General features: G+C 43.1%; 1 protein-coding gene and 2 long non-coding RNA genes across 3 annotated transcripts in view; 1 reads left to right on the top strand and 2 right to left on the bottom strand.

The window, feature by feature from the left end:
• The window catches only part of LOC137468455 (uncharacterized), a 224,167-nt gene extending 201,145 nt beyond the window's left edge, over window positions 1-23,022 (bottom strand). Inside the window, exon 1 of the long non-coding RNA XR_010995946.1 lies at window positions 23,009-23,022. This is a non-coding gene — a long non-coding RNA (uncharacterized lncRNA). The remainder of the gene's footprint in view (window positions 1-23,008) is intronic.
• On the bottom strand, window positions 103-21,946 carry ADPRHL1 (ADP-ribosylhydrolase like 1). The gene is made up of 7 exons (XM_068180215.1): window positions 21,302-21,946; window positions 17,352-17,516; window positions 12,212-12,337; window positions 9,547-9,687; window positions 6,428-6,555; window positions 2,079-2,211; window positions 103-1,018 (listed from the first exon to the last, which is right to left on the bottom strand). The coding sequence occupies exons 1-7, from the start codon at window positions 21,513-21,515 to the stop codon at window positions 861-863; spliced, it is 1,065 nt and encodes a 354-aa protein (XP_068036316.1). The 5' UTR covers window positions 21,516-21,946; the 3' UTR covers window positions 103-860.
• Window positions 2,084-25,684, top strand: LOC137468457 (uncharacterized). Its single transcript, XR_010995948.1, has 3 exons — window positions 2,084-2,205; window positions 4,236-4,367; window positions 24,966-25,684. It is a non-coding gene; the product is annotated as an uncharacterized lncRNA (long non-coding RNA).
• The last annotated feature ends 40 nt before the right edge of the window (window positions 25,685-25,724 follow it).

Consider the following 25,724-nt stretch of genomic DNA (forward strand, 5'->3'; position numbering starts at 1 on the left):
TGACCTATTACAACTGCTTGAAGACCTCAGCCAAAAATTCTGATACTGATACAGCAACATATAATCTGTTCAATCTAAAAATAAAGACTGATACTTAGAAAATAGTGCAAGATTAATTTATTTACAAATATTTCAGCCAGTTATATTTTAGAGAACCTTTTTTTCTGAAGACTGAGGAAGAATAAAAACATAATTCAGAAATTTTAGACACATTGATCAGAAACTTTAGACACACTGATGCTTTGCTTGCTCTTTGGAGGTATTTTTAGTGTTGGCTTTTCCTTTTCTGGAAGCTTCTAATGTAACAATACCTTACACCACAGTGCTGATACAGGGATCAGTGATTCATTAAAAGCTAATCCACAAGACATTAGGTTTACAAGTGTCACAGACACATTAGATTTGAGAACAAGGAGGGACACAGTGGTGAAAGGATTGTCAAATATACAGAGAATATCCCCGTGAGTGGGTACTACCATTAGTTTTGCAAGAAAGCATTAGTTCTGAAAATTAATTTCATATGTGTAATTACTGAAAACAGCTGTTTAGGAAGTGGTATTATAGCAAGTTAGACTGAAATCAGTCAAAAGATGTTTTATTTATTTTTTGCCATTTGAGGTTTAAGCAGCACTCCTTATATTTAGAAATCACTGCATGTGTAAAAAACCCACAAATATCACATAGATCTAATCAGTCTAGTGATTCTAATCAGTCTAATAACTCAGCTATCTTCACCTGCACGCAATGTACATAGAGCTCTTCAGACTAACTCAGGGTTATTCCCTTCACTATGAATGCCAGTCAGATATCTACAGGGTTTGATATAATCTTTATAGAAAGAGAAAATGGCAGAAACTGCTTTACTTTTCCTCCATGGATAGTCGGTAAAGATTCTCGCCCAAGAACTCGAGCCTCTCCCTTTGTTCCAGGTCCTGGTACAAGCCCTTGGGCACCTTGCTCAGGCCGTAAACCAGGCCGAACAGGCAGCCGGCGATGGAGCCAGTCGCCGCGCTCTCCCCTGCAGGTTTAAGCACAATTGCAGTGGTCTCTTAGTGTCACCTTCACACACACAGTCAAAAACTGCCCTGCCTGCCGGAGGGAGCATTCCACACTGATGGAGCACGGTGGGGGCTGTTGGGTCAGTCCTAAAGGCTAAGGATGCCTTAAGTGAGAGAGTGATGCCAAAGCAAGCACATGGAGATGCCACTGTGGTGTGCACTCCTGGGCTGGGAGCTCACTTGGTTTGGGGAAAATCTACCCCAGCACAGCAGCTCTTGCAGGCAGCTAGCCATTGCTAAGAACAAAGCAGGGAATAATAGTTCCAGGGGTTTCTACTACACAACAAAGTTGTGGACTGGAGAGTGTCCCTTCCCTCCTCACAGCACAGCACAGCACAGCACAGTGCAGGCTCTGAAACACGCAGCCTTGCTGAGGAGCACTCATGCTCTGTGCGTGCAGTCCTGTGGGTTTGTGCCTGCCAGCGTCTGCAGTGGGGGACTGTGAGCTCTCACCACTGTGTTGGGACAGGCGAGAGACTCAGAGCCTCTGCAAAGGGCCCACTCCACATAGGGAGGGAGTGGGTGATTCAGGGCTGGGGTCCTATCCCACAGCTGTGCTGGCCCTCCCAGAAGCCCAGCAAGATTTGTCTGCTAATGAGAAAGTTCCCTCTCAGAAAGCTGTGTGCCTCCAAGTGCTAGATTTTATTTGGCTGGCACTTGTTTGGGCGCTGCATTATTTTTCTCCCTTACTTGGTTTCATTACATGCAGCTAGAAGGTTGTTTTGCCAAAGGCACTCATGTTCTGTCAGCATCTGCCAGCCCTTTAGAAAGCCACACTGGACTTACTCCTCATGCACCTCTGGCGGAACCATGAGATGTAGACGGAGCAGCATTTGAAAAGTGCTGTAAATGGCTTGTGTGGCAGCTGCTGCCAGAAGAATGGGGTTTAGAGGCTAAAACCAGACATGAGAATGTTGCAGACAACATGGCAGATTGGCCAACAGAGGCAGCTGACAGCCAGGAGGGCTCTATCCCGGCCCTGGCGAGGAAGCAGGGGTGGGAGGCACAGGGGACCCTCACCTCCATGGAACATGGAGCGGTTGCAGAGCTCTGTCCAGTCCCCACCACAGCCCATGAGGGCGTCGTACGCGATCATGGGGGCGTCGTGGCCTCGTCTTCCACCCCGGCCTTCGGAGCTCCAGCGCCGGTACGTCTGTGGGAGAGACAGCACTGGCAGGGCAGGGCAGGGCAGGGCACTGGAGGTGCAGGCGTGGGGCATTGGCCACGCCAGGCTGGCATCTCCCCTGCTGAGTGGGAACAGCTCGTTGGGCTGGGAAAGGGCAGCGGGGCCCATGCTGTGGCTCCTCTGGTGTGGCGTGGGACGAGCCACAGCGGCACCTCTAGCAGTGCTGGTGATGCCTGAGGTGCTGGTATAAGCCTGCACTCCAGCTTAATGCGCTAGGCCAAGAGGCTGGTTTAAGCAAGCCAGTAGATCAAGAAAAAAAGTAGATCAAGCAAAAAGTAGATCAAGACAGATTTCAAGCTCATGTCCTAGAAATTCCTTATCATATAAAAAGTTATGGTTGGTAAGGACAAACTTCGTTGGTCCTCTTACTGCCTCTGGGAATATTCTCAACTCCCCTTGTCACACATCTGCAAATGTTTCAATTAGCCAAATTTTCATAGGGGGTGAAAATGTTCTGATCCAGGAATTTCTTTAGGGCCTTAGTTTCAGACTATGTAATTCAAGCCCATTTCTCTGTCTTTTTCTTGCCAAGCCTTTTCTCTCCTCTTCTAAAAGCAGTTGTTGAAAAAAAAGGGAAAATAATTTGCAAATGTAAGAAATAGTTCTTCCCCAGAAGAAGAAGGCAGAAGAAAGAACTCCAAACTCTCATTTTGGAGATTTGCAAAGGAAAATTGGATTTTCTCTAGAGCAGATACCTCCAGCCCCAAATCCCCAAATTATCTCAACACAAATAATTTACAGTTAAAAAATATCACCCTAAGAGATGGGCAGCTGTCGGAACCCAGAATGTCCCTTGGACACTCTTGGATGTTCCAGGCCCAGGTCAGAAGCATCTGAGATCCTGGAATGCAGCCACAGACCTCTGTGGCTTTGAACCTGATCCATGGAACAATTTACCAACTTTGCAGGAAGAACAAGAAATCACAAAGGTTTAGATATTATAGTAGAAGTAGTCACAAAGTGAGAGGAAGAATTTTTGAGTGCTGTACAGGGGGGGTTTAGGCCTTGTACAGAGGGGTCTGAGTTTTGTACATGGGGGTCAGAAGTTCTAAGATGGAGGGACTTGGGTGGGCCCTGTCCTCTTTCCTTCTTCTTCCTAACCTCCATGTTCATGGTGATGTTGGCATTCACAGATTGGTTTAGAGTAGAAAGTCACTGTTCAATAGAGGTGATGGGCATTGGGGAAAAACTGTAAACATCTAATACGTAATGTATGATATTAAAGAGGGCACCAGCCCCCTGGGCGGTGGAGTGTGCCCTTGCCTGACTGCTGAACAGACTGCAGCAGCTCAGGGAGAAATCTTTTAGATAACATACAATAAACTACCTTGAGACCGGACGACTGAAGATTACTGAGTCTTTCTTTGGAGACACGGGTTGGAGGAGAGACTTTTCCACCTTTTCGGCTCACCCCAACAAGGGGTGAGTTCCTATAGGCAGCTTTCTTTCCTGAAGTTTAACTTACATCATGGCAAGTTGAATGTTGCTGATTGGCTGGCTCTTATCTTCTGCAACATGTGTGAAGGGTTGGCATTTCTTTCTGTTCACTTTCACCTGAGCTATTTCATACTTGGTTGAGGTTTATCTACACATACATCAAACATGGCAGAGTTGAACAACAGCTTAACTGTATGCTTTCTTTCTTTTTTTTTTTACAATTTAGAGAGATTATTTATGCCATCCTCTGCCCCGCAAATTTCCAGCCCTATTGCTGCAGTTTGGATGCTGGTGGAGCAGCACAGAACACTTTCAATGCTACCAAAGGCAGGAGGGCTCAGCACAGAGGGGCTATTCTGGGTGTGCAGCCAGACTGCTCAAGTGTCACTCCAGTTATTCCTCCTCATTCCTGATGCTCTGCACACGTCCGATGCCATCTCGCCTTGCTGAAACAGCTTTACATTGCAGATAGCTGTCCTGGGACTGAGCCTGGTAGGACTTAACTGCCCCAAGGCAGCACTTCCCAAACTGCTTCATTCTCCTTTCAGCTCCAGTGCCTTTGTGCAGCCCTGTGCTGTGGCACCAACCCAGCTTCCCTTGGATGGGCCAGCAAGGACCTAGGACTTGGATGGGTGTTAGCATGCACTCTCCTGCTGAAGGCACTGAGCTGCTGCCAAGGCCAGGAGGTAATTCATGTGTCACCTCCTTGTTGTCAACCCCTGCCACCAGTAATTACAGCTGCTTCTGACTTCCCCACCCTTCAGGAGCTGACCTCCTGCTGGCTAGCACTTCTTTTCCATTCTTTTTTTCCCCCTCCTTTCTGGGTTCTTTCTCACTGCTGGTTTAAGCATCTCCATCTTAAGGGAACAAGGTCCTTATAGTCTAATTGTCTATAGATGGATGACATTGGTTTTGTTCCTCATTTGTAGCACATTGTGTCCATCACAGGAAAGTGAGTCAGGTGAGTATTTTGTTTGCAGAACCAAGGTTGATCCCACGTGTTGACCAATGTCTGCCCATTCACCATGTATCTAACATCTTCCAAAGGCACATCACTGAAAAAATATATATACCAGCTTATAGGGAATCTGGCCTTTGCTACTAAGCATTTCAAGGCGTGATTTCTTTTTGGGAGGGAAATTGCCTTTGAAAGATGCTTGGATCAATCCAAGCCACATTTGAGGGCTTCACTTTCACATACAGCTGGCACTGTGCCTGCAGAAAGATGCACCTGGCCAAGCAGGAACGTGCACGTGGTGGCCGGTGGGCAAGGGGTGTGCCAGATACTGGTGCTCTATTAACTGCATGTGGAAAGGCAACTGGCTGTATTCCCAAACACAAGGGGACAGCTAGTCTGGAGGGAAGGCAAAGGGAAGGCACTCCTGGGAAAAAGGCAGGCAGAATGGTTACCTTCTCCTCATCTATTCTTTCCATAGCTATTAGCACAACAATGAAGTGTCTCGACTTCTGCCAGGCTATGATCTCTGCCTGATGGGGGAGTTTGAGGGTCAAGCACCATTTTTCCTTTCTTGTTCATTTTTCCTTTCTTGTCAAAATACATAGTTCAGTAGGCCAAAATAGTTGGGCTAGGGTATTGTAGGTAAATTTTGCTTCTGTATTAGAAATTAATACAGTTCTCTCTTGAAATGATCATGAGAAATTACTGTTTGGTTTAATCTCCCCTAAAGCTTTGCAGAGACTCCAGTAGTACTGGACAAGGAGTATAAAACTAGTAGCAAATTCATGGCACTGAATTAGTAAAATAAACCTGAAAGGGAATATTCTTTATATTTAGAGTGAGCAATTTGTTATTATCCACAGTCAATCAGACTTCCATAGGCACCTTTCACTGCACAAATAATCACCTAAAAATACACAAAGTTACTTGTAAGCATAGAACTATACTTACATAATCTGGAAAAAAGGGATTGATTTATGGCAAAAGGTGTCAAGAACCACATACTTATTGCTTAGCTGCTAAGTGGAGAGCTTTGGGGTGTGCCAGCCCATATCAGATAGCTGTAAACAGCAGGGAAGAAGACACATTATTTCTCTCGAGTTAAGAAGATATAACCAGCAAAGAAAATATCATGTACATTATAAAATAGTGTCTCATGGAATGTGGTGAAACAACATCTCTCAAGACACTTAAAACTAGCTTGGCACAGGCCAGGTTGGCAGCGAATCAATCACTTGGGATGTCTGTCTTCTGCTCGAAGAACCAGAAAATTATAGACTGCTTTGGACAGGAAGAGACCTTTAAAGACCACTGAGTTCCAATCCCCTGCCATGAGCTGGGACACCCTCCACTAAACATGACCAAATCCAGCTTCTAATAGCTGGGGGTATTTTTGTCAGACTCTGGCCACAGCTCCATTAGGCTTTGATGAGATCCCCAGGCAGGACATCTGCCTTTTCCACCCTCAGATAGCCGTGGCCCATATTTTGTACCTGCTCTGAGTACCAGACCATTAAGCCTGCCTCTCTGCACTGTTTTCTTCCATTGCAGCCAACACAGGACTGCTCGCAACTGCTTTTCTTTTAGGCTAACACGTACCTGAGATGAGAATGAGAGTTGCTTTTTTCTTTCTTGAAATAAAAAAAAAAAAATAAAAAAAAAAATTAAAAAAAAAATATTTCCTGACTACTCTGGCAGTGGAATCAGTTGAAAAATAGTGGTGTACCTCTTTGAAAATACCTCTGTTGATTCAGAGCAATCCCAAGAACTTTTGGAAGTTGCAGTTACCTTTTCTCTCTCCTCTGCATCATAGTTGGCTGGAAAGACAGGTTGATTCTGAGTTTCCTCATTGATTTCTCTCTCCTCCAAATAAAACTGCCACTTGGCTTCAAAGTAAAACCAGTGCTCTTGATATTCTGAAGGCAAAAGAAATTAATGATGTAGTATTTAATTTCAATAACTTTTTCAGTTCTACTTTAACATAATTTAAGGATAATGACAGTATTGCCTGACATGAAACCCCAGGTATTTTACAGTAATGTACTGCATATATACTAAGTATGTATGGAGGGGACATTTAATTGAAAACAGAGGATGCAATGATGAAAATACTTTCAGAATTTTGTGCTATTTTAATGTCATTTAAGATATATCAAGATGAAATTTTACAAGAGTTTACTGAAGAGCACTCCAAGGAAAAGATAAGAGTCAACAAAAAGAAAATAATCAATTCTTTGTCCATTTTTATTCCTTTACTATAATTAAAGAATATCTAAAAATGTTTCCACATCCTAAATACAATTTGCCACCTACCTCGGTTATCAATTTTTAATTGCATAAATTCTCATGTATTTCTGTTCTCTTTTCATCGCATTTATTGTGTGATCATTCAGGAAAAAACAGATAGGAAAGTCCAAAATTCTCATTTGCATATAATGCACATCAAATGTAGCAAAGGGATGAATAACACAACTGCTACCTGTGCCCATAGAAATAAACCTTTTTAAATAACCATGTCTTTCTCCTTTTTTTCTGTCACTTTGGGAAGTGATCTCTAATCATGCTTAATGTTCCCCATGTAAATAAACGTATTAAATTTAGTTTATTTTCAAGCCAATGCTCTGGTTCACCCTTTTTATAAAGGCTTGAAAAGGAACCTAAGTCAGCCACACTGGACTGTTGAGCACATACACATGCACCTGCCTGCAGAACTGAGGCCCGAGGGAAGCCCTGCCTGGCAAGCTGAAGGGGGTCAGGAGTTAGAGAACAGTGAGGTGGCCTGGATGGCTAAGTATGCCAAGGCAAACTAGCAATTTGGGATGGACTATGGGTGCAAAATAAAATTTAACATTCCCACTTTTTCCCTGTCTCTCTCCTGCTTGGCTGCTCAGTGGCTGAGAAGCACACACACAACCAAACCCTTCATCTGAAGGATGATTTTGCTTCTTTTCCTAAAATGCCACAGTGGTGACTTTATTTGGCAATTAAGATTTTAAGGGGCTTTTTTGTAAAAATCCAAGCTGCTTTGTAGGACCTTATACTTTCACAGAGTAAAAATTAATTTCATTTCCAGTATCACCTGGAATTGTCCAGCTGCTCTTTTTCTAAGTCTATGACCAAGCATGGCCTCATTTCAAAGAAACCATTCACCAGAACCCTAAAAAGGGGAGGTGTTTACAAAAACAGAGTGAAAGGGCATTTACAGCTGGAGAGCATCTAGATGTATATATAGCATCTAGAGGAAAACAAATGTAAGCAAAGCAAATGTAAACTATCAACACTCACTACAGCAGCTGGTTATAACAGTTTTTAGAAATGTCAGTGACCTGACCTGTCTTTTTTGTTGGCTTTTTGTTTGTTTATTCGTGGGGGTTTTTCCCCTAATTCCCCCATGACAATAAACCATAAATGCCTCAAAATGGAATGTTTTCTATATAGCACCTTAACAAGCAAGGTGCTTGTTCCACAGTTTCAGAAATAGAGGGATCAAGCAGCTGAAGGAGATTTTTGTTGAGTGGACCTGTAGCATGGTCAGAATCCCATGCCACTAACCCTAGCAAGGCTCTGCACCATCCCTTGAGCCCAGCTGAGGTGATGGTCACATTCAGGTCCATCGAATGATCTGGCCAGTAATTGCAACTGCATATCAGAGAGGGCTGTAGAGTCGAACTCTCTGTGACCTGGATAACAAACTCTGTTTGTTATTCATGGAGGATAATATAGCTAAATTAGGATTTTCTAAAACTGGAGGACTCCAGCAGGATTTCTTTGCAGCACATCTCAGCAGCCAAGGAGCTTAACTTTAATGCAGGACACTTTTCCCATTACCAAAATAGGATGAAGCTCAACAATACGGGCACTGGCTGGAGGGCATGCCTCAGGAGCCCAGCACACATACCTCCACACAAGGGGTCCTGCTCGGGTGGAGTGACAGGGACCTGCTGCAAAGCCACTCAGAGAGACGCTCGATCACGTTAATCCTGCACCTGCTCCTCATGGGTCTCTGCTAAAAAAATCCTGGTGTGCAATGAGGCACAGATGAAAATGCAGGGTCTTTCAGAAAGCCTTCCTGAAGCTCCTTTCAGATTTTAAAGCAGCAGCTTTTCTTCAGGGAAGTTTTAATTTTTGAGTGCTCTTGAGTAAAGATTTCTATAGAATTCAGTCTTTCTCAACAGCTGTCCCTTAATCTCTTACCTTGATATTTCAATGTAATGATACTTGTCAGTCCATGGCAGGTCTCACCATCACAAACATCACTTCCTAGCAAGGGGGACTAAAGTACCTTTGCCCCAAAGACCACATGCATAGCAATAATAAAGTAGTAGTATCAAGTTCAGTAGCTGGGTGACACTTAGTTGTTTGAAACAAGGATACAACAGATTGTATCTTAAGTATTTGTTCAGAAAAGCAACAAGTCAAATCTGAATTGTGGTCAAAAGTTAACTCTTGGTCAGGAGACATCTGCAGGTGAAATATTCCTGGCAAGATGAGGAATGTCAGTGGTTTTCCTTAAGGAAGATGATGAACTGCACTAATTGATGGAAGTCAGCTGAATAATTAATCTCAGCAGTCAGTTTGCCTAATAACCTGCTAAATATAATTTCCTTCCTCCCCCCTGCCCAGCAATCTCTGAAGATTCCCTAAAAATAAAACTGTGCAGCAGGGCATGGTCACTGTTATTTTGCTTTATATTCTTGCCACCAATACACCAGGCAACTAACTGGTGGTATAAGAAGGTGGCACCACCTGTGAAGAGCTTACTTCTCCGAGCGGAGAAAGCAGGAGGACAACCTCTGGAGGGAGGAGAGGGGGGAAAGCAGCAAGATGTAAAGACTAGGGTGTGACATTTCTTCAGTGTCTTTCCAGCTAAAGATAGCTTTAAGAAAATAAACATTTGATCTTGGTACCTGCCATGTGACGAATGGTCTTCTTACAGTATTCTTCAGCCATGGGCACAACCTTCATCATCTCTCTTCCCCACTGCGCAAGGGGTTTCCCTTGTATTGCGTATGCCACAAAGAGAGCTGTGCAAAGGGACCCTAGAAAACCTGGAATTCACAAATAACGAGGATTACCAGTGGGCATCTGTGCTGGTACCATCCTTTTTGTCCTTGTTTTTCCTCTTAAAATCACCAGTGGAATGCCTCGTGGCTGTCAGGTAGATTAGCAAATGTACACAACCCATCTCTGCCTGACTTGTGGCATGTCGAGATTATTGGCTAATGAGTGCTGCTCGTTGGTTTGCGACTTATCTTACATAGAAGGGAGCTTCTGTTCTCAGCGGTGTAATGTGATAGAAATTGAGGTAGGGGTCAAAAATAAACATCATCTACCAATGGGATACTGAAAATCTCCTAATTGAAGTCACATGAAATAATTGACTTGTAAAAGTGATTCAATTACAGGCTATATCAGCTTGTTTACAGCATCATCCAGACCAAGAGTGGTGGTTGCTAGATCTAACACTATTTCTGGCTCATTTGACTTAAGGGAACAAACCCACGTCCCCTTAGAAGAAAGAAGAAAATGTCCAAGAAGGACATGCTGGTATTCTACTTTAGTTACAAATATTTCAACATTTTAAATATTCTATCTGTTGATGGGCACTCAATACTTCCATGACCCCAGAAATAGTCAGCTCATTTCTTGCATTTACTTGTGCTCTTGGCATTCTGTCAAGGGCAAAAAACCAACCTGGTGCAGTATGCAAAAGAAGCTTAAGAAAACCAGTCAGTCATTTAAATAAATCCAAGCTGAGCAAAGTATTGATGCAGGTGCTTCTCTTGGTGCATGGGTCCAAAAGTGTTCACTCATGCATAGAGGTAATCATGACTTTTGTGTTTTGCTGGAGGTAAAACAAAATTATCTTAGGAGGTGACAAGCCCAGATGAGGTGATTACTAATTCCCTCTGCCACAAGACTTGCAATACTGGGTCAGGCCCAAGGCACATCCAACTTGAGTCCCATAGATGTTTTTGTAAAGAATAACAGCCCGTGTAGACCCAGCCCAAAGGGTCTCACTCAGATAGACAGCATCTAGCCCAGATGCCACAAAGATCCTTGAGGGCCACATTTACGTTTAGAGTGTGGGTCAAAGGGCTAGCAGGGGGCAGTGGGACAGCTCACTCAGAGGGTGGCAGAGGCTGGAGTGTGTCCTGAAGGTTTTCCAGGGGCTGGCAGTCTCCTCCTGCCCGCTCCCCAGGCTGCCCACCCACTGTTGCTGTTGCCCTGCTGCCCCTGCCCATGGCAGCCCTCACACAGCCTGCTGCTCCTCACTGGGGAAGAAAGCACACCAGCCAAGGTGTCTGCCTCTGGAAGACAGAGGCAACCCCATGAAGTGGTTTGGCTTCTCCATTCCCCAGAGCAACTAGGCTAGTTTTAGGGGCCATTCTAATTACACAGCTTGCTTGATTTTGACAAGACAGCCTCTTTGCTTGGTCTCCTTTGAACCCAGGACTTTGCAGCTGCCTGTAGCATCAAGGTCTGAGGCTTCACTGTGCATAACATAGGCAAGTATTTCCTTTGTCTGCTTGTTTCAGTCCCAACTGACACACTGGTTGGGTTTTCTGAGTTATGAGGATCATAACTGGAATTTCCCTGACACATTTCAGGATGGCAGTGAGGTGCATGTGGCCCTTCCACCCCTCTCCTTCCTGCCTCCCTGCTATGCTACTTATTTCTTTTCCCAGCTGAAAACTCTTTCTAGATGTAATCTCTCAGTGTATGTAAGGTGTCTGACAACTTAGATCCTCCTTGCTGCCATTTTCTGGGTCTCATAAGCCCTTTCTGACACGATGGATGTAGACTACAAGCAGTCTTACGGCTGTTAATGCACCACGGATTTTACATACCAACCTAATTTTCTGTTTTGTTTTGGATGCTTTTCCCCTAATTTAATGGCATCCTGATGGCTTTTCTGACTGCTTCATAGCAGTGAGCATGTTGAACATGTCACCATTCATTATGGTTTTATTTATTGCTGTATAAAACAGACAAATGAATACATGTTTACATAGCATAAAATTATCAAAATGACAGACCTGAATATTAGAGACAACATTAAATCTGTTTATTTAGGTTTTGTTTTGAAAATGTTTCAGATTGTATCCTAATGGGTTTTTTTTGGCTTACTACTTTTACCTACAGTGATTGGATATGACAAAACCTGCCAAGAGAAAAATGTTGTTTTCCCCTGAACCATAAATTTGCATGGTAACAGTGAGTCATCTAGATATACATGAATGCTAAAATTTGATCAGGGCAACTAACATGAATATGCTTTGGACAAGGCAGGTTATGTTTACATACTGGGATTTTAGGAGAGAAAACAACTGTGCTTGAGGATACTGGGATTTTAGGAAAGAAAACAACTATGCTTGAGGATAATATACAAGCAAATATATAAGCCTATATAAGTAATATCCAGACGTATGTATTAACCAAGCAAAGTTCAAACTGAGGCCTTGAAGCCTGCAAAGCAGAAGTGGTTTAACCAGGGGAGTTTGAAGGAGCCATGGTAGTCCCTGCAGAAGAGCAAAGCTGCCTCAGGGCATGGCAGTGTGCAGGCATTACCTGTGGGATGGTTATGAGTCATTCGTCCACACTCAATGCTCACTTCAATAAGTGACTCCAGCCTTTCTGGCTTCCAGTATCGCATCCCTAAACACATGGCTTTTGTGGAAGCTCCAAATCCAGAACCTAAAGTAAAAGGATAACACCATGTATTTAAAAGGAAATTGATCTCAAACAAATATGTTGATAAAATGTGAGACAAGCACACTTCATTGAATCAGCTCATGTGTGGGAAGGGAACTCCTCCAGGAATGGGAAATTACCATGCAAAATGAGTTACAAGTTTTGAAAGTTTCTTGTGAGGAATTTTGCTCCTCCACAGTCATTCTGGTTTTACAGGTATATTCCAATATAATCAAGTGCTATGAAGACCATAGTGGGCTCAGAAAGCTGTGTGCTCTCTTGTTCACAGGAGTTGTTTGATCCAAACTCTCATCCCATCTTCACTCATTTTTGGCTGACACTGCTGTTTTGCTTGCTCCAGGTACCCACACCAGAAACAGAACTTTGAGAAACAGATACATTTTCCTGCACCCTTATTTAATAGTTATAAACACACAAGTAAAACACTTTATATGAACTTCACAGTTCATCTTTCAATTTTAATGCATGTTTCGTCCTAGAGAGCCTCACCAGTTTCTGCTACATACAAAAATAATGTGTCCAAAAGAAACTAAAGGCTACTGAGCCAAATCCTACAAAGTTAGGCAAAGAACTGAAGTTTCCCATTCAACCTGAAATTAGTGCTTTCTGTGCTACAGCCTACACTTACCAAGCTTAGTCTTGGGAACCTCCACCCCCATGTAGCATAAAATTTGTTTATTGAAGAGCTAATTCAAAATTTCTTTTACTCCTTAGCACTGAATGTGTGATCCCAGGTGTTCAACTTTTAAACACTTCATTGAATGGAGTTAAACTTACTAATGAATTTCTCTACAGTACTTATCACAGTAATTTTAGGATCCCAGAGAAGTTTTAATGAGCTTATCTTCACCAGGCACGAGTGAGGTGATTATCTCCTCTTTGCAGCTGGTGAGCCAATGCCCAAAAAAGCATTAACTCATTGCAGGCAACCACCCTGAAATGGGTAGGCTTCTATTTTTCAAGGTACTTGGCATTTTTCAGCGCTGTCTTTGCTCAATCACACTTCCCAGTGACCTTGGGAATAGCTGAGAGCAATCAGCATTTCTCTTCTAGGTTCCTGTAAGATAAGGGGCATATCTATGCTACCTAATTTTAGCTTATGTGAACCTGCATTAGGAGCCCAATCTCCTTGTCTTTCCCAGGCAGGCAGCATGGAGAAAGGCAGTATGTCCATTAGTGTGTATGATGGCATAGTAGGAGCAAGTCGGGGGCCAGCGTGAATTGAAGCAGCAGATGCCAAGGAGCCAGGGTCACAGCCTTCAGTCACTTATCTGGAGAAGGGCCCTCAGCTGCTCCACTGGACTTTGGCTGCTGTGACAGCAGCAGGGGCTCTTTTGGAACACCTCTTGCCATCAAGTCTCATGCCAAGTGGCTCCAGCTCCAATATCCTGAAATTATGAGTGTGATCCAAGTGGAGTAGTGGGGGTGGCAGTGAGATCTACTTCAAACCAAACTGAAGTCTGAGCCAAATTAACATAAACCACCTACTGGCATTTCCAGGTGCAATATCTGAATTTCCCTCTTAGGAAAAGAGTTCTTCCTCTCCCCTAGGGCAGCTATCCAGGAGCAGATAAAACTGTCTGCCTAGCCCATACATCACATAGAAACCACAAGGAAGAGTCAGGAAGGAAATCCAGTCTTCCAGGGCATCGTTCAAATGGGAGAAATATCTCCTGCTTGCAAGACCAAACTCTTCATTAAATCATCTGCTGCCATAGGCTAGCAGATGAGAGTCTTCCCTATGCAGACCTGGTTTCGCCAAAGGACACAGTCCATGCTGGTTAGCCAAGAGGGGAGGCTCTTGAACTTCACTGCCAATTAAATAACATCTCTCAGTATACATGAAGTGGAAGATGTACTACAGTAATCTGACTGCTGGTCTGGAGGAGCTTGTCTTTCCCACTTCATTGCGTTCCTACAGTCCAGGAAGTTCCATTAAAACCTTCTGCAGAATTAGACAAGTAAACTTGGTAAGAAAAATTCCATCACACGGAGAAACATTAAACCCAGACAGTGCTTCAGGGAGCTAACTCCCATGTCTCACATCTACCATTTGAACTAAGGACACATGGGACAGCAAGACTCGTCCAAGCAACAGGGGTGACACATGTGACAATGTAAGGACTGTCCTCCATTATCAGACCAAAGGTCAAGCCACCTCATCGTGTCTGACAATGAGGAGGATACTCGAGAAAGAGTAAAAGAGAAGTACAATGACATGATCCCTTTTTACTAACTAAGCTGCTGACAATTTGTCTCCCTGATCCAGGAGGCAGCTGGCTATTCATCTTGCTGCTTAAAAACCCTTGAAGGATTTCCCCTGGGTAAATTTGCCCAGCTCATTTTTGAACTCATATGAACTGTAGCATCTGCAAATTGGCATTGGAAAATAGTTATGCAGCTTATGTAGGTGTTGTGTGAAGTCCTTTTTTTTTTGTCTTTCTTTGAGCTCATCACCTCCAAGTTTCATTAGAAGTCCCTAGTTGCTGTCCTGAAGGAGACAGTGAATTTTTCCTGTACCTATGTTTCCCAGTTATTTTCCTTTTAATTTGTGCACTACATAATTCTTTTTTAGTATGTCATACCTCAGTGTGATTTCCTTCACTCTACACCTGTAGAATAACAAAGATTAGGGTAATGGATGCTAAGCCCTGAAGAGGATGTGCCTTTTGTGACTACAGATCATTCTGCATGAAAACTTAGAGCCCGGCACCTTTATCTCCTTTATCTCCTGTGCATCTGCAGCTTAACCTTCTCTTCAACTTTCCCCTCACTTTCCTCATTTTTCCTCACACTTTTCCCTCATGGTCCTCTGCCAATACCACCTGCAGAAAGTTCTCAAATGCTTCTAGGAGGTCCAGAAGTTGCTTCCACAGCTGCAAATAAAGACCTGCTTGGATGCTGCAGTCTCAGCCTGAAATACACATGATACAGGTAGAGGCCAGCTATTTGACCCACCATTTGACTGGCCTTTCACAGTCACTCCAAAATCAAATATCTGGCTCAGAGGGTACTACCTTACTCAGATTTTGGTTCCAGTTCTACAACATCAACAATCCTCTTCTGAACAATTTGAAGTTTTGGCAGTGGGTCAAAACATTTTTACCATGTCTCAGAAACAGCAAACTCATCTGCATCAAAACTTTATACAAGTACTTACAGACAAACAGAAGCAAACACTTAATGGAGAGAATTTTAGCCTGGTGCTTATCAATGTTGTAAATTGTAAACAAGCTCTTAAAATGGAAGGTGTTAGACAATCTTGGGCAGGTTTTCTGGTGGTCACAGGAATCTCATCAGCCTCTAACATAATCCAGGTGTCTGCAATGAATGTGGCAATGAGCATGACATGAGGTAGCAGAGACACATAGGGCACTTTGACTTAGGGATTCAGTGTGCTGACTAAACCCACAAGAATTTGAGCAGAGAAGCATCCATAAGCAATGCAAAATTACCTAAGTCCATGAATGCTGGCACATGAATTATTGCTGGAAGCAAGATAAGATAGAATGCCCACAGCAAATCAGCCTTTTGGTTCCATCCCATCTGAAATATAATCTGACTTCTAGGTATTTGATCCCAGGCATTCAATGCCTGTGGCATGTTTTTGCCTCAAGAATTTTGTGCAAAGTCAATTAAAAGTTAATTATGTCCATAGCAGGGTTGGGTCCCATTGAAGACAGAACATCTCCACTTCAGGTTCTTCTGCTCTCAGGGTGAAAAAAAGGCTTCTTGAAATTCTTATTTGTCAGACCAGATGGAGAAGGTGGCTTTTAGCTGCCAGATCTCAAGGCAGGAATTAATTTTAGATTCTTCTAGCCCAGAGTATCCCCAAAGGAGATAGTCCATGGAAAGCTGGGGAGGAGGAAGGCTGAAAGAAGAGTGGTAGCTCCAACACTGCAGTGGACCAGGCAACAGCCATACTCAACTGCTTGTCAAACAATCTTAAGAGCTGCTTGGGGCCAACAGCAGCTCCCACAATTATTTTCCCCAGATTTTATCCACTGTCAGTCACAAAACACATGACAACTGCCAAAGGGGCACTTTATCAGATCTGGCTGGCTGATAGCAGGGTGGGAAGAATACACCCTTTTCACTCCCAGCAGCTGTTGTGAGGAGCGGGGGACAAGTGAGAGATGCTTTTTTTGTCAGGGAAAACTGGCTGCAGAGACCCAGAAATAGCCGTGGCATTGTGCCACCGGGTCTTTGCCATGGTGTTGCATCAATAGGCAGCTTTGTTGAGGCAGTGTGTTCTGCAGTGGCTGAGTGACACAGTCAGTGAGCTGACACTGTTTTGTGGCTGTCTGGGTCCCCCATCTCTGATAATGGGGGGTGTCTCTACAGTCTTTCAAGATGAATTGCACTGTGTGTGAATGTGTATGCACATAGCTGTGTGCATGTTATTTAACTTGAAGTGGAAATTTTTTCATTCATTTTTATTCATTGTAGAAGTAAATGATCATAAAGGGAAAGACAGAGAGGGTCAGGCATAGGTAAAACAGGGTACGAATATTAGGGATTATCAACAAAACAATCATAGCTGTTAGCAGGGCATCCAAATGGAGAAAAGCCTCTGCTTTCCCTCCAGTGAACGTGTTGGTGCTTAGAGCAATTTACAGGCTTGGCATTTTGTTTCAGATCTGGTGTCACTGAAAAGATCCAAGTCTACAAATGTTTAAAGGAAAAATGGCAGAAAATATTTCTTAAAATAATCATTAAACTCAAGGACAAAGATCTGGACCCTGAGGCACAGAGCCAAGGACAAAGCCTCTTTAAATAGATGTTAAAGAGGGAGGGGTTTGCTTACAAGAGGACACAGTGCCCTACAGAAGGAATTCTTGGCAGATCTCTTGTCATCCTCAGGCGAACATGGAAACGTTTCAGGGGTAGTGGCCTTTGATGTTGGGGGGAAAAAAAAACAATTTCCATATAGCCACAAACAGGGAAAGCATGCGTTATTCTAGGCAGGCCCTCTACAAGGAAAGCAGAACCGTACCCTTTTCATTGAAGGGTGTGTGCCAGGCCAGAAGATGGTTGTCTGGTTTTAACTCCCTGCAGCCTTCGATGGTGGCGGGGTCCGGCCGCCTGCCCGTGAGCCTGTCCACAGCATCCACATAGCGCTTCACCAGCTCCCGGTACAGGTCTTCCAAACACCAGTAATCTGCTCAGAGGAGGGAAGAGAAGGTTGTTCTGTGAAAGCAGAAGAGCAAAAAAACACAGATAACATGCAAGCAAGCTCACTGTGCATATGAGAAATATTCCTGTTTCCACTTCCAATATACCGAGTCATGTTTCTGGTGCCACTGTCACATTTTTACAAGACAGTGGGCTGGAGGGAGAATGGCCTTGACTCTCAGTTCTCATCTTTCTCTCCTTTCCTTTCCACATTTAATTCCTTCACTGTAATGATGAAGCATTCTGTTAATCAACAGTAGCTGCTGAGGACCTTATTTAAGTTCTGTGGTGTGAAGTCATTACAGAGACGATCAACAGTCAGCTGATAGTGTGGCTGCCATGGGGTCTGGGTAAAGCCAACTGTGCCTGGCTCAGCCCCTGCCTATACAAACGTGAATCCAATTTAAAAATGAACGCCTTTTTTTTAAATTACCACATTACAGAATCTCTTTAAGAGATATGTATTACTAGATACAAAAGCAAATTGCAACTTCCTTTTTTAAATCTGTATGTTATATGTATTTTGTCTAAAATTTGTAGTCTTTCATGCAGGGATACAAATATCTTATAATATCACAGTGACGTTTTAAAAAATACTATAAAAATCAGTAAGAGCAGTAAATCCCTACTGCCTGAAGGCAGTTTCCAACACATGAATTTCTCTCTGTAATAAGTTCACTAACTTTTAATAAAAGTTATATATATATATATATATATATAATCTGTTTATAGATTATTTTTACCAAGTCCTACAGTCTTGTCAAAGGAGGAGCTTTCCCTCTGTTAAACATAGACTGTTTCTTCAGTATTGCTGCTTCTCTCAGCTGATGTTGTCTGTTGTTGGTCTTGAAGAATCCTGCCCTTGAGTCATGTCAAGGAAAACCTTCCACTGGCATCTATTACAGCTGTTAATCAGTGGGAACAGAGGCCAAAGGGATTTATCCACTTATATATTTTCTACATACTTAGAGAAATCCCATTTAATACTTCGTTAGTTGCACAGGTTGAATGACACAGCAGGGGAAATTCTAAAAATATATTCATTTTGTCAGAGATGGTGAATTCTAGAAATCCACAATTTTAACTTATGAGAAAGTTTGGAGTCCCAGAAGCAAGAGACATTCTGAACTACCAGTTATGGAGGCAGGCAGAAAAGAAGACGAAGGGTAGAACAAAGATTCCTCTTCTTTCACATAAAATAATACCCTACCAATTACACTGGCCATCCCACATATAATCCTGAAGAAATAAGACACTTTCAAGCTGCCAGCTCTTTCCAGATTTAGGAGTCAGGTGTCACAGTTTATCCAGATGGGAGCCAGGAGCAGGTTTACTGCCTGGCAGCTCCTGCAGAAACCTTGTCCCCAGAGCAGAGTCCTTGTAGTCCAGCACCTCCAGGCTGTTCAAGCCCACCATGGTTCCCATGCCTGGAGCCAGATTGCTGTCTCAGACATCAATAGGACAGGTTCTTTCTTTAGAAGTGAACTCTTATTTTTTTTTAACCGATGTGTAAGCAAGAGAGGAAAACGACGATGCTTTTGTTGTTACAGATATAGTTTCCCTGTGTTTGATGATGCTGTCCTTGTTCCTGCCTTATAGGACAGACTCTTCCTGGGAGCAGAGGTTTTGTCTGTCCGTCATTGTCAGATCAACCTTTCAGTCGGGGCACACGGTGGATTTGGGGAGCAGCAGCTCAGTCTGCAGCAGTGCCCACCGCCCTGGTTGCTTGTAGCCATGCCCCTCCTGGGATGTTCTTTCTCCGTGCAGTTGCCAAAGCGCTGGCCAAAATCCCTTCCGCAGGTGAGAACTGCCTTTGTCTTTAACACAAGCCTGCCCCTTGGCTGCTGCCTCAGCCTCAGGCTGGGAGCTCCCCTGAGGGCAGTGCCCCGACAGTGGCAGCAGGACTTCATGGCTTTGAGCCGTGGGCATGCTTGTCCCAGCCTACAGGTACCCTGCAACTGGGGAATGCTGTGGCCAGCAGGCAGCCAGGATGTGCAGGGAGCAGGGCAGGGAATGACAGAGATATTTTTATTGCTTATTTCCCCTCCTCCTTCTTTTTCTTTCTTTTTTTTTTTTTTTTTTTTTTTTTTTTTTTAAATCTGTTTCCACAGCAGTAGGGGCAGGTCCCCAGGGCTGGTGGCAGAGCCTTCAGCCTCACAGACGTTCACCTTCTTCAGCTTCACTCTGTTGACGAGGGTGATTTGGCACCTAGGCTGGGCCATGAGCGAGCCATGGGGCTTTTTTGCATTTCCCATGTCAGGAGGAGACACTGCTGTGGGCAGGTTCTCCTTGTTTCCCTTGTGGGAAGCAGGGAGAAGGTCTCGTTTTATCCCACTTACCAATGTTGCTGTGAAATGAAGATTTTTTTCTAAATTTCCCTACTCCATCTTGCTGTTTTTCTCTCCAGCCCATGAACACACCTTTTTAAAATGTTTGTCTGACCAGGTGAAAGAAATGTGAGTGTAGGATAAACACAGTCAATGGAAAAAGTAGCTTAAACTTTTTTCTTTAGAACAGTTTACAGGCTGCTATACTTAAGAAAATAATTATTGTTTTACTGTTGGTCTGACTTGATTACGCAGAAATTATGATTTTAGAGGGTTCAATAAGCAAGAAACATTTGATACGTATTTAATCATAGCCTATATTCAGAAATATACTAGTCATCTTTTTTCTTGATAGGCTGACATCTTGCCCTTATCTTTAGTATATTAGCTACCCCTTAAACCATTGGTTAGCTAATAGCCAAGTATGAAGTGTCCTACACACTCTTCAACTGATCTCTACCTGCTAAATTTAGAGCAGATTGGAAGCAGGCAGATAAAGGCGTGAAACACTAGCACAAAGGAAACCTCATTGATGTGAAGGATACTCTGCTACTGGGAGCTATGCAGTGTTATGAGTTTTAAGAAAAATCAGGAATACTTTTACAGAGATTTAAGAAAAATTGAATCGTTCTGAAGAGGCAAAATACTGTTGAGAGATCACTGTCTTCTGGTGTACTTTCTATGATCTTTCCAGTCTCAGAAAGCTCTAGGTTGATGGGTAAGGTGTCAATACAAACACTTCTCATCTTAAAAAGACTACCCCCACCTTAAGAAAAAATAAATGTTCTCTCTCAAACCATTGAGATTTTAGAAGACATCTTAATAATTTCCACTCTTATGACAGATTTCATCATAAATACAGTGTGCTAGGATACTTTCTGGACTAAAGACATGGAGCTTTCCTTATAAAACAAATAGGTTTTTCCAGATGGAACCCTTTGTTTGAGGGGCAGCAAAGAGGAGACAGGACTAGTGCTTTTATCCTGAAGGAGGTACTAAGGTAACTCTACTCCAGCCTGGAGTTCTGGATACAAATATGTAAAAAAGGCACTCAGAAGAGTTCTTATCTGTTACAGAAGACTCTCTAGCGGCTATATTATTCCCTGATGTACTCCAGCATACAGATAATCTACTTGGCAATTATTTTTGTTACACTGGACATGTGGTATTTTAGTCTTTAAGCTTTAATCAACTGTATATCTCTAGGCAAAATATAGGAAGAGCCCCTCCATACTCCAGAAATCAAGAGCCCCCCAGTTTATGAGATGGTCACAGGATTGTGCTCATGGAGCAGCCAAACTAATGCACAATATCATTAACATAAGCAGCATTTCTGACACACTTTCTCATTATTTCCCCAGCAATCAGGCTTATTCTAAGAAATGCAGCAGCTCCACAGTTCTGTTCTTCTGCAGACTGTGGTCACTGTTCCTGCTGTACCTACCTGTGATGACAGCCTCAGCTGTAGCCATGTGCATGAGCGTGTTGTCACTTACTGGCCACTTGTCAGGAGAGAGCACCAGGTTCTCAAGCCCTCCAATTTCCTTCAGCTCCTGCTGGATTTTTGCGCCTAAGGCATTGTTTTCGCGGGAGAAATTGCGATAACCGAGAGCATCCCCTACCGCAGCCAGAACAAGTGCAGCCTTAAATTTATCCATCCCCAAGACACTTTCCACTTTCCTTTTGCCCGAGACAGCCACTGAATCTTGATCTTCCTTTGTTCCTTTGCCTTCAACTCAGCTCTCCTGACACTTTATATCAGCCATTGTGTCACACCAAGAGCTCTCTCTATAAGGCAAGGACTTCCTTTTCTGGCTCTGCAGATGCCATCTCTTGTCTGGGACCCGACAGAGAGGAAATATTTCATAACCCAGGGATTTTGCAGGGGCTTTGTTCAATGAAACTGTAAGACCAGACCTGCAAAAGCCTTGTTTCTGCAACTCAGCTTAAAGCAAGCCAGGAGATCCTTAGCCCTACCCAGCCAAAGTAACTCTACACCCAGAAAAACAGATGCCTCCACAGGGGTGCTTATTTATTCAACAACTTGTAAATTAATATTTTTTCTTCTGCCCATTTCTGATCTGCTGAAGTCAGCCTCCCTCTCAGGGACCAGTCAGAAGTAAAGGCTATTATAAAAGCAGTTTTCCAGGCTCTTCTGTAGAAGGAGGGATTAAGCAGTAAGAAATCTAGTGAAATGCAGATAATCTCTCCCATTTCTAAATACACCCTATGGAGATATTTTGTTAACAGCTTTCTTGTTCTGTTCCACCTAGTACAAGAATGTTATGCTAATTCACTGCACCCCTGGATAAACACTGAGCAAAACAGCAACCTCAGTTCCATGCCTCTTACTCCCTGGCAAAGAGTGACTTTTTCCTAAAGATGAGGTCAGTCCACACTTCGACTCTGGAAGGAAACTGTTTTGAAAGATGTATTGAAATGGCATCTTGTGAGTCTAATAAAATCCTAAAGACTCACAAATTGCTACTACTTTACAGACAGAAATAGAAATGTAAATATAAACATAGAGAGGTAAACAGAAAGCATTGATTGACTTGACTAATTTTGATAACTGATATCAGTTTTTGGTCTTTGTTTTCTTTGATCTTTTTCAGAGGGCAATACTGGTTGCTATTCGAATGGAAAAAGCCAGCAATGTAAGGGATGCATCATCCTAGCACCCAAAGCAACAGGTTAATAAGCAATAAGTTAATCATGGTCTCAGTTATTGACCTGTGTAGAAATATCTCTGTACTTAATGGATTTTCAGGACACACAGAAGCATTGCCATGCCTGCTCTACATTAGAAGAAATAAGGTGCCCAAATGGTGAAAGTAGCTTTTGTTAATGCACTTTTGTTTTAAAGAATGGGATTGGTTAACAGAAGTGCTGAAAAGGACACTGAGAGTGTATTTTCATTGCTAAAAAGTAAAATGCCACACTGAAAAAGCCAAAAAAAAAAAAAAAAAAAAAAAAAAAAGAAAGGAGAAAGGAGAAAAGGAGGACAATTACGCCTAAGGGATCAGAGGATATGCAGGGACAAGAATCAGTGGGGCAGTGGGACATGTCCAGCCTGCTGTAGGGGCTGGCTTGCCACAAGTGGTGGATGCCAGCCCTTTGTGGGGCAGGGGGAACAAGCCTCATGTCCCACAACCAGGACATTTACGCAACACAGAGGTAATCTTAGAATCACCCCTGCACTGCAGGTTGCCTCACGTTCCACAAATACTAGAAATGGAAAACCAAGGCTAGAACAGCTTACAGAACACACCAGGCAGAAGCACTGATGTTGACATCTCTGTTACAGGTGCATCCACCCCTCTGTGGCACACACCTGTTCTCTACTCCTGCATAGCATCACGGTTTGGAGGCACATGGCCATTTGAACTTGCAAAGCAACGACAGGAGGAATCTCCTGCTGAGGCACTGTGGTGAGCTAGCAAGGGCCTCATCAGATGGAAGGTTCCTCCCTGAAAATGGGCAAAGCTATTCTTAGTTTTCCATTTATCTTTTCCTTCTGAATGTGGCCGGCAGTTGCACTGCCCTTTTGCCTCCCATAGACTTCATTCTGTTGCAACACAACACACTTGGCTGCTCAGAACACAGCCCAAATTAGGTAACAGGCTATATTAAAAACCTAGAGAAAATTTCAGAGAACTTATATTTTTCAACCCTGTAAAATAGAACATGCAGCAAAGATGTTTTTATTTAATTTTTTAATTACACATGAACTCCTTTTCATGTGGTGCTTCCAGCTACTGTGAGCTTTCTGAGCAGAGGTAGGCAGGCCACACTAAACTACCTCTACTGCCCACAAAAGAAGACAATTTTTTGTAAAATATACCTTAATGTCTTAAACAGAGATAAAATACAGTAATTCCATAAAGAAGGGTAACTATTCACAATAGGAAAAAAAAAAAAAAAAAAGACCTGAGCAGAGCTGGCAAAACTATTTGGTAAATTGTATTAAAATGCATATTTGGTGTCTTTTCATTAGTGTACATATGACAACTTTCAGATGGGGAGAATCCTTAAAAAAAGGAATGGGAAGGCAGGATAGAGAAAAGGCTTGTCTGTGTTGGTGGCAGCACACTGTTGTTTCAGCTCAACTGCATTTGAAACCCAAGGTGAGAACATGAAAGCAGCCGTGGCAAATGTGGCTCCTCTGCCTCTTCCAGCACAGGGAAGTGCGTGGATGGGCTCCAGGCCCAGGACAGAGCCCGTGCACACTACAGGCACTGAGCTCTGCTCCGAATCAAGGAACTGGCAAATGGAGCTGGACTGATGCTGTGTCCACACAAACTCTTTTTAAATTAAGAGGACTACACCCCAAATGCTTCCACCGTGGGTGAGTGAGTGATCCTTTGCCATTCAAAGACACTTGGCAGAGAAATGCTCTTGATTCCAAGTTCACCCATACAAAGGACACAGAGCCATATCCTGGAAAAGTAAGGTTGCTACCAGGTGGGTGCCAGACTTCTGTCAGAGCTGCATTTTTACAACTCTTGAAGTGCAGCATTTTACTCGAGCATCAGGATCATTCCTTTAAAACACATTCATTAAGATCCAGGAAAAAACTTAAACTGCTTTACGCAATTCTTTAACAATGGAGATGAATTATTTCCATACAGCTTTACACCACTACCTTGAAGGAAAAATAATCCTTTAACACCACAGGATGGAGTTCTTTACGGTCTTGACAGAAAGCTGAGGTGAAAACATGAAACCTAAAGGATTTGCCAAACAATAGAGTAGTTCACTGCTTGGGAAAGGAGGCACAAAAAACCCCCATGGGAATTGGTCAAGTATATGCACCAACAAGAGGAAGTATCCCAATACTCAATCAAAATGTGAATGCCCCCAAATTCCCCCATTCTCACTAAGAGACGAACATTGCACCCACTTGTCTGAAATACAGTATTTTCTGCGTGTGGTTGTAAGAGGCAGCTGCAGTTGAAGATCCCTCTGTCAACAGTTTAGAACCAAAAAGTTAATTTTAGAGGTGTGTCACCTAGTTCTACCCAGCACACTGCAGATAATAAAAAGTTCAGAAAACATGTTTTGCTGAACAGGTTTGTGGTTGTAAAAACATGACACTTCTCTTTCAGAAGGGCTGTGCCTTTTGGTGTGCGAGATGCTGGTTGGCATCAGCTGAGGGAAGTTACTGGTGCTGACACTGTAAAGAAAACAGGCTTGCCATGGATCAAACATCAACGCCTGCAGCTTCACTGTCACAGGAAATGGAGGACAAGACTTGTGCAACACCAAAGCAGCCCGTGCTTGGTGAAAGCACTGGAGAAGGATGGCAAGTGGGTGAAGATAGAGGACAACTTACTTATTTTGATTTAAACTTTCAGAAGAGAATTAACAATAGGCAAATGCGTAACTCTGAAGGTCTTTGCACAAATTTCTGAGCATGCTGCTTCTCCAACAGAGCTCAGAGCCAGGACTGAGCAACACTTTCCTGCAATTACAGCGCCCACTGCCAGCACAAACTAATGACACAAATTGTGGAGAGTCTGGTGACCAGCAGATACATGCAGTGAATACAGTACTGCAGCTAAACATGTCAAGCCTCTTAAAAGCTTAATGGTGACACAAATGACCAAACCAAACATTTATTAAGGCCACTTAAAAATTAATGAGTTACATCCGTACCCTCTTCTGGCTGGTGGAGTAGTAACACAAGAACCTAATAAATGAACCAGAAAACAACAAAAAAAGTCTCCCACTAGACCAAGACTTCCAAAGCAGAAGACTGACAAGAACCATACACAGACATTTCACATGACTGACTTCAATCCTTTGACAGTCCATTTATTCCTTTTTCCATTGCCAAAAAATATACACACATGTACAGCTTACTC

The sequence above is a fragment of the Anomalospiza imberbis genome, chromosome 2 (assembly GCF_031753505.1).
Source record: "Anomalospiza imberbis isolate Cuckoo-Finch-1a 21T00152 chromosome 2, ASM3175350v1, whole genome shotgun sequence".
Classification (NCBI taxonomy): domain Eukaryota; kingdom Metazoa; phylum Chordata; class Aves; order Passeriformes; family Viduidae; genus Anomalospiza; species Anomalospiza imberbis.

Bases quoted from the DNA above. Each gene is read 5' to 3' on its own strand.
- ADPRHL1 (XM_068180215.1), bottom strand. From the start codon at position 21,515: ATGGATAAATTTAAGGCTGCACTTGTTCTGGCTGCGGTAGGGGATGCT. The intron at 9,688-12,211 runs GTAATGCCTGCA...TGTGAATTCCAG, and splicing joins GACTCATAACCATCCCACAG to GTTTTCTAGGGTCCCTTTGC. The intron at 1,019-2,078 runs GTGAGGGTCCCC...TTAAACCTGCAG, and splicing joins CCGCTCCATGTTCCATGGAG to GGGAGAGCGCGGCGACTGGC.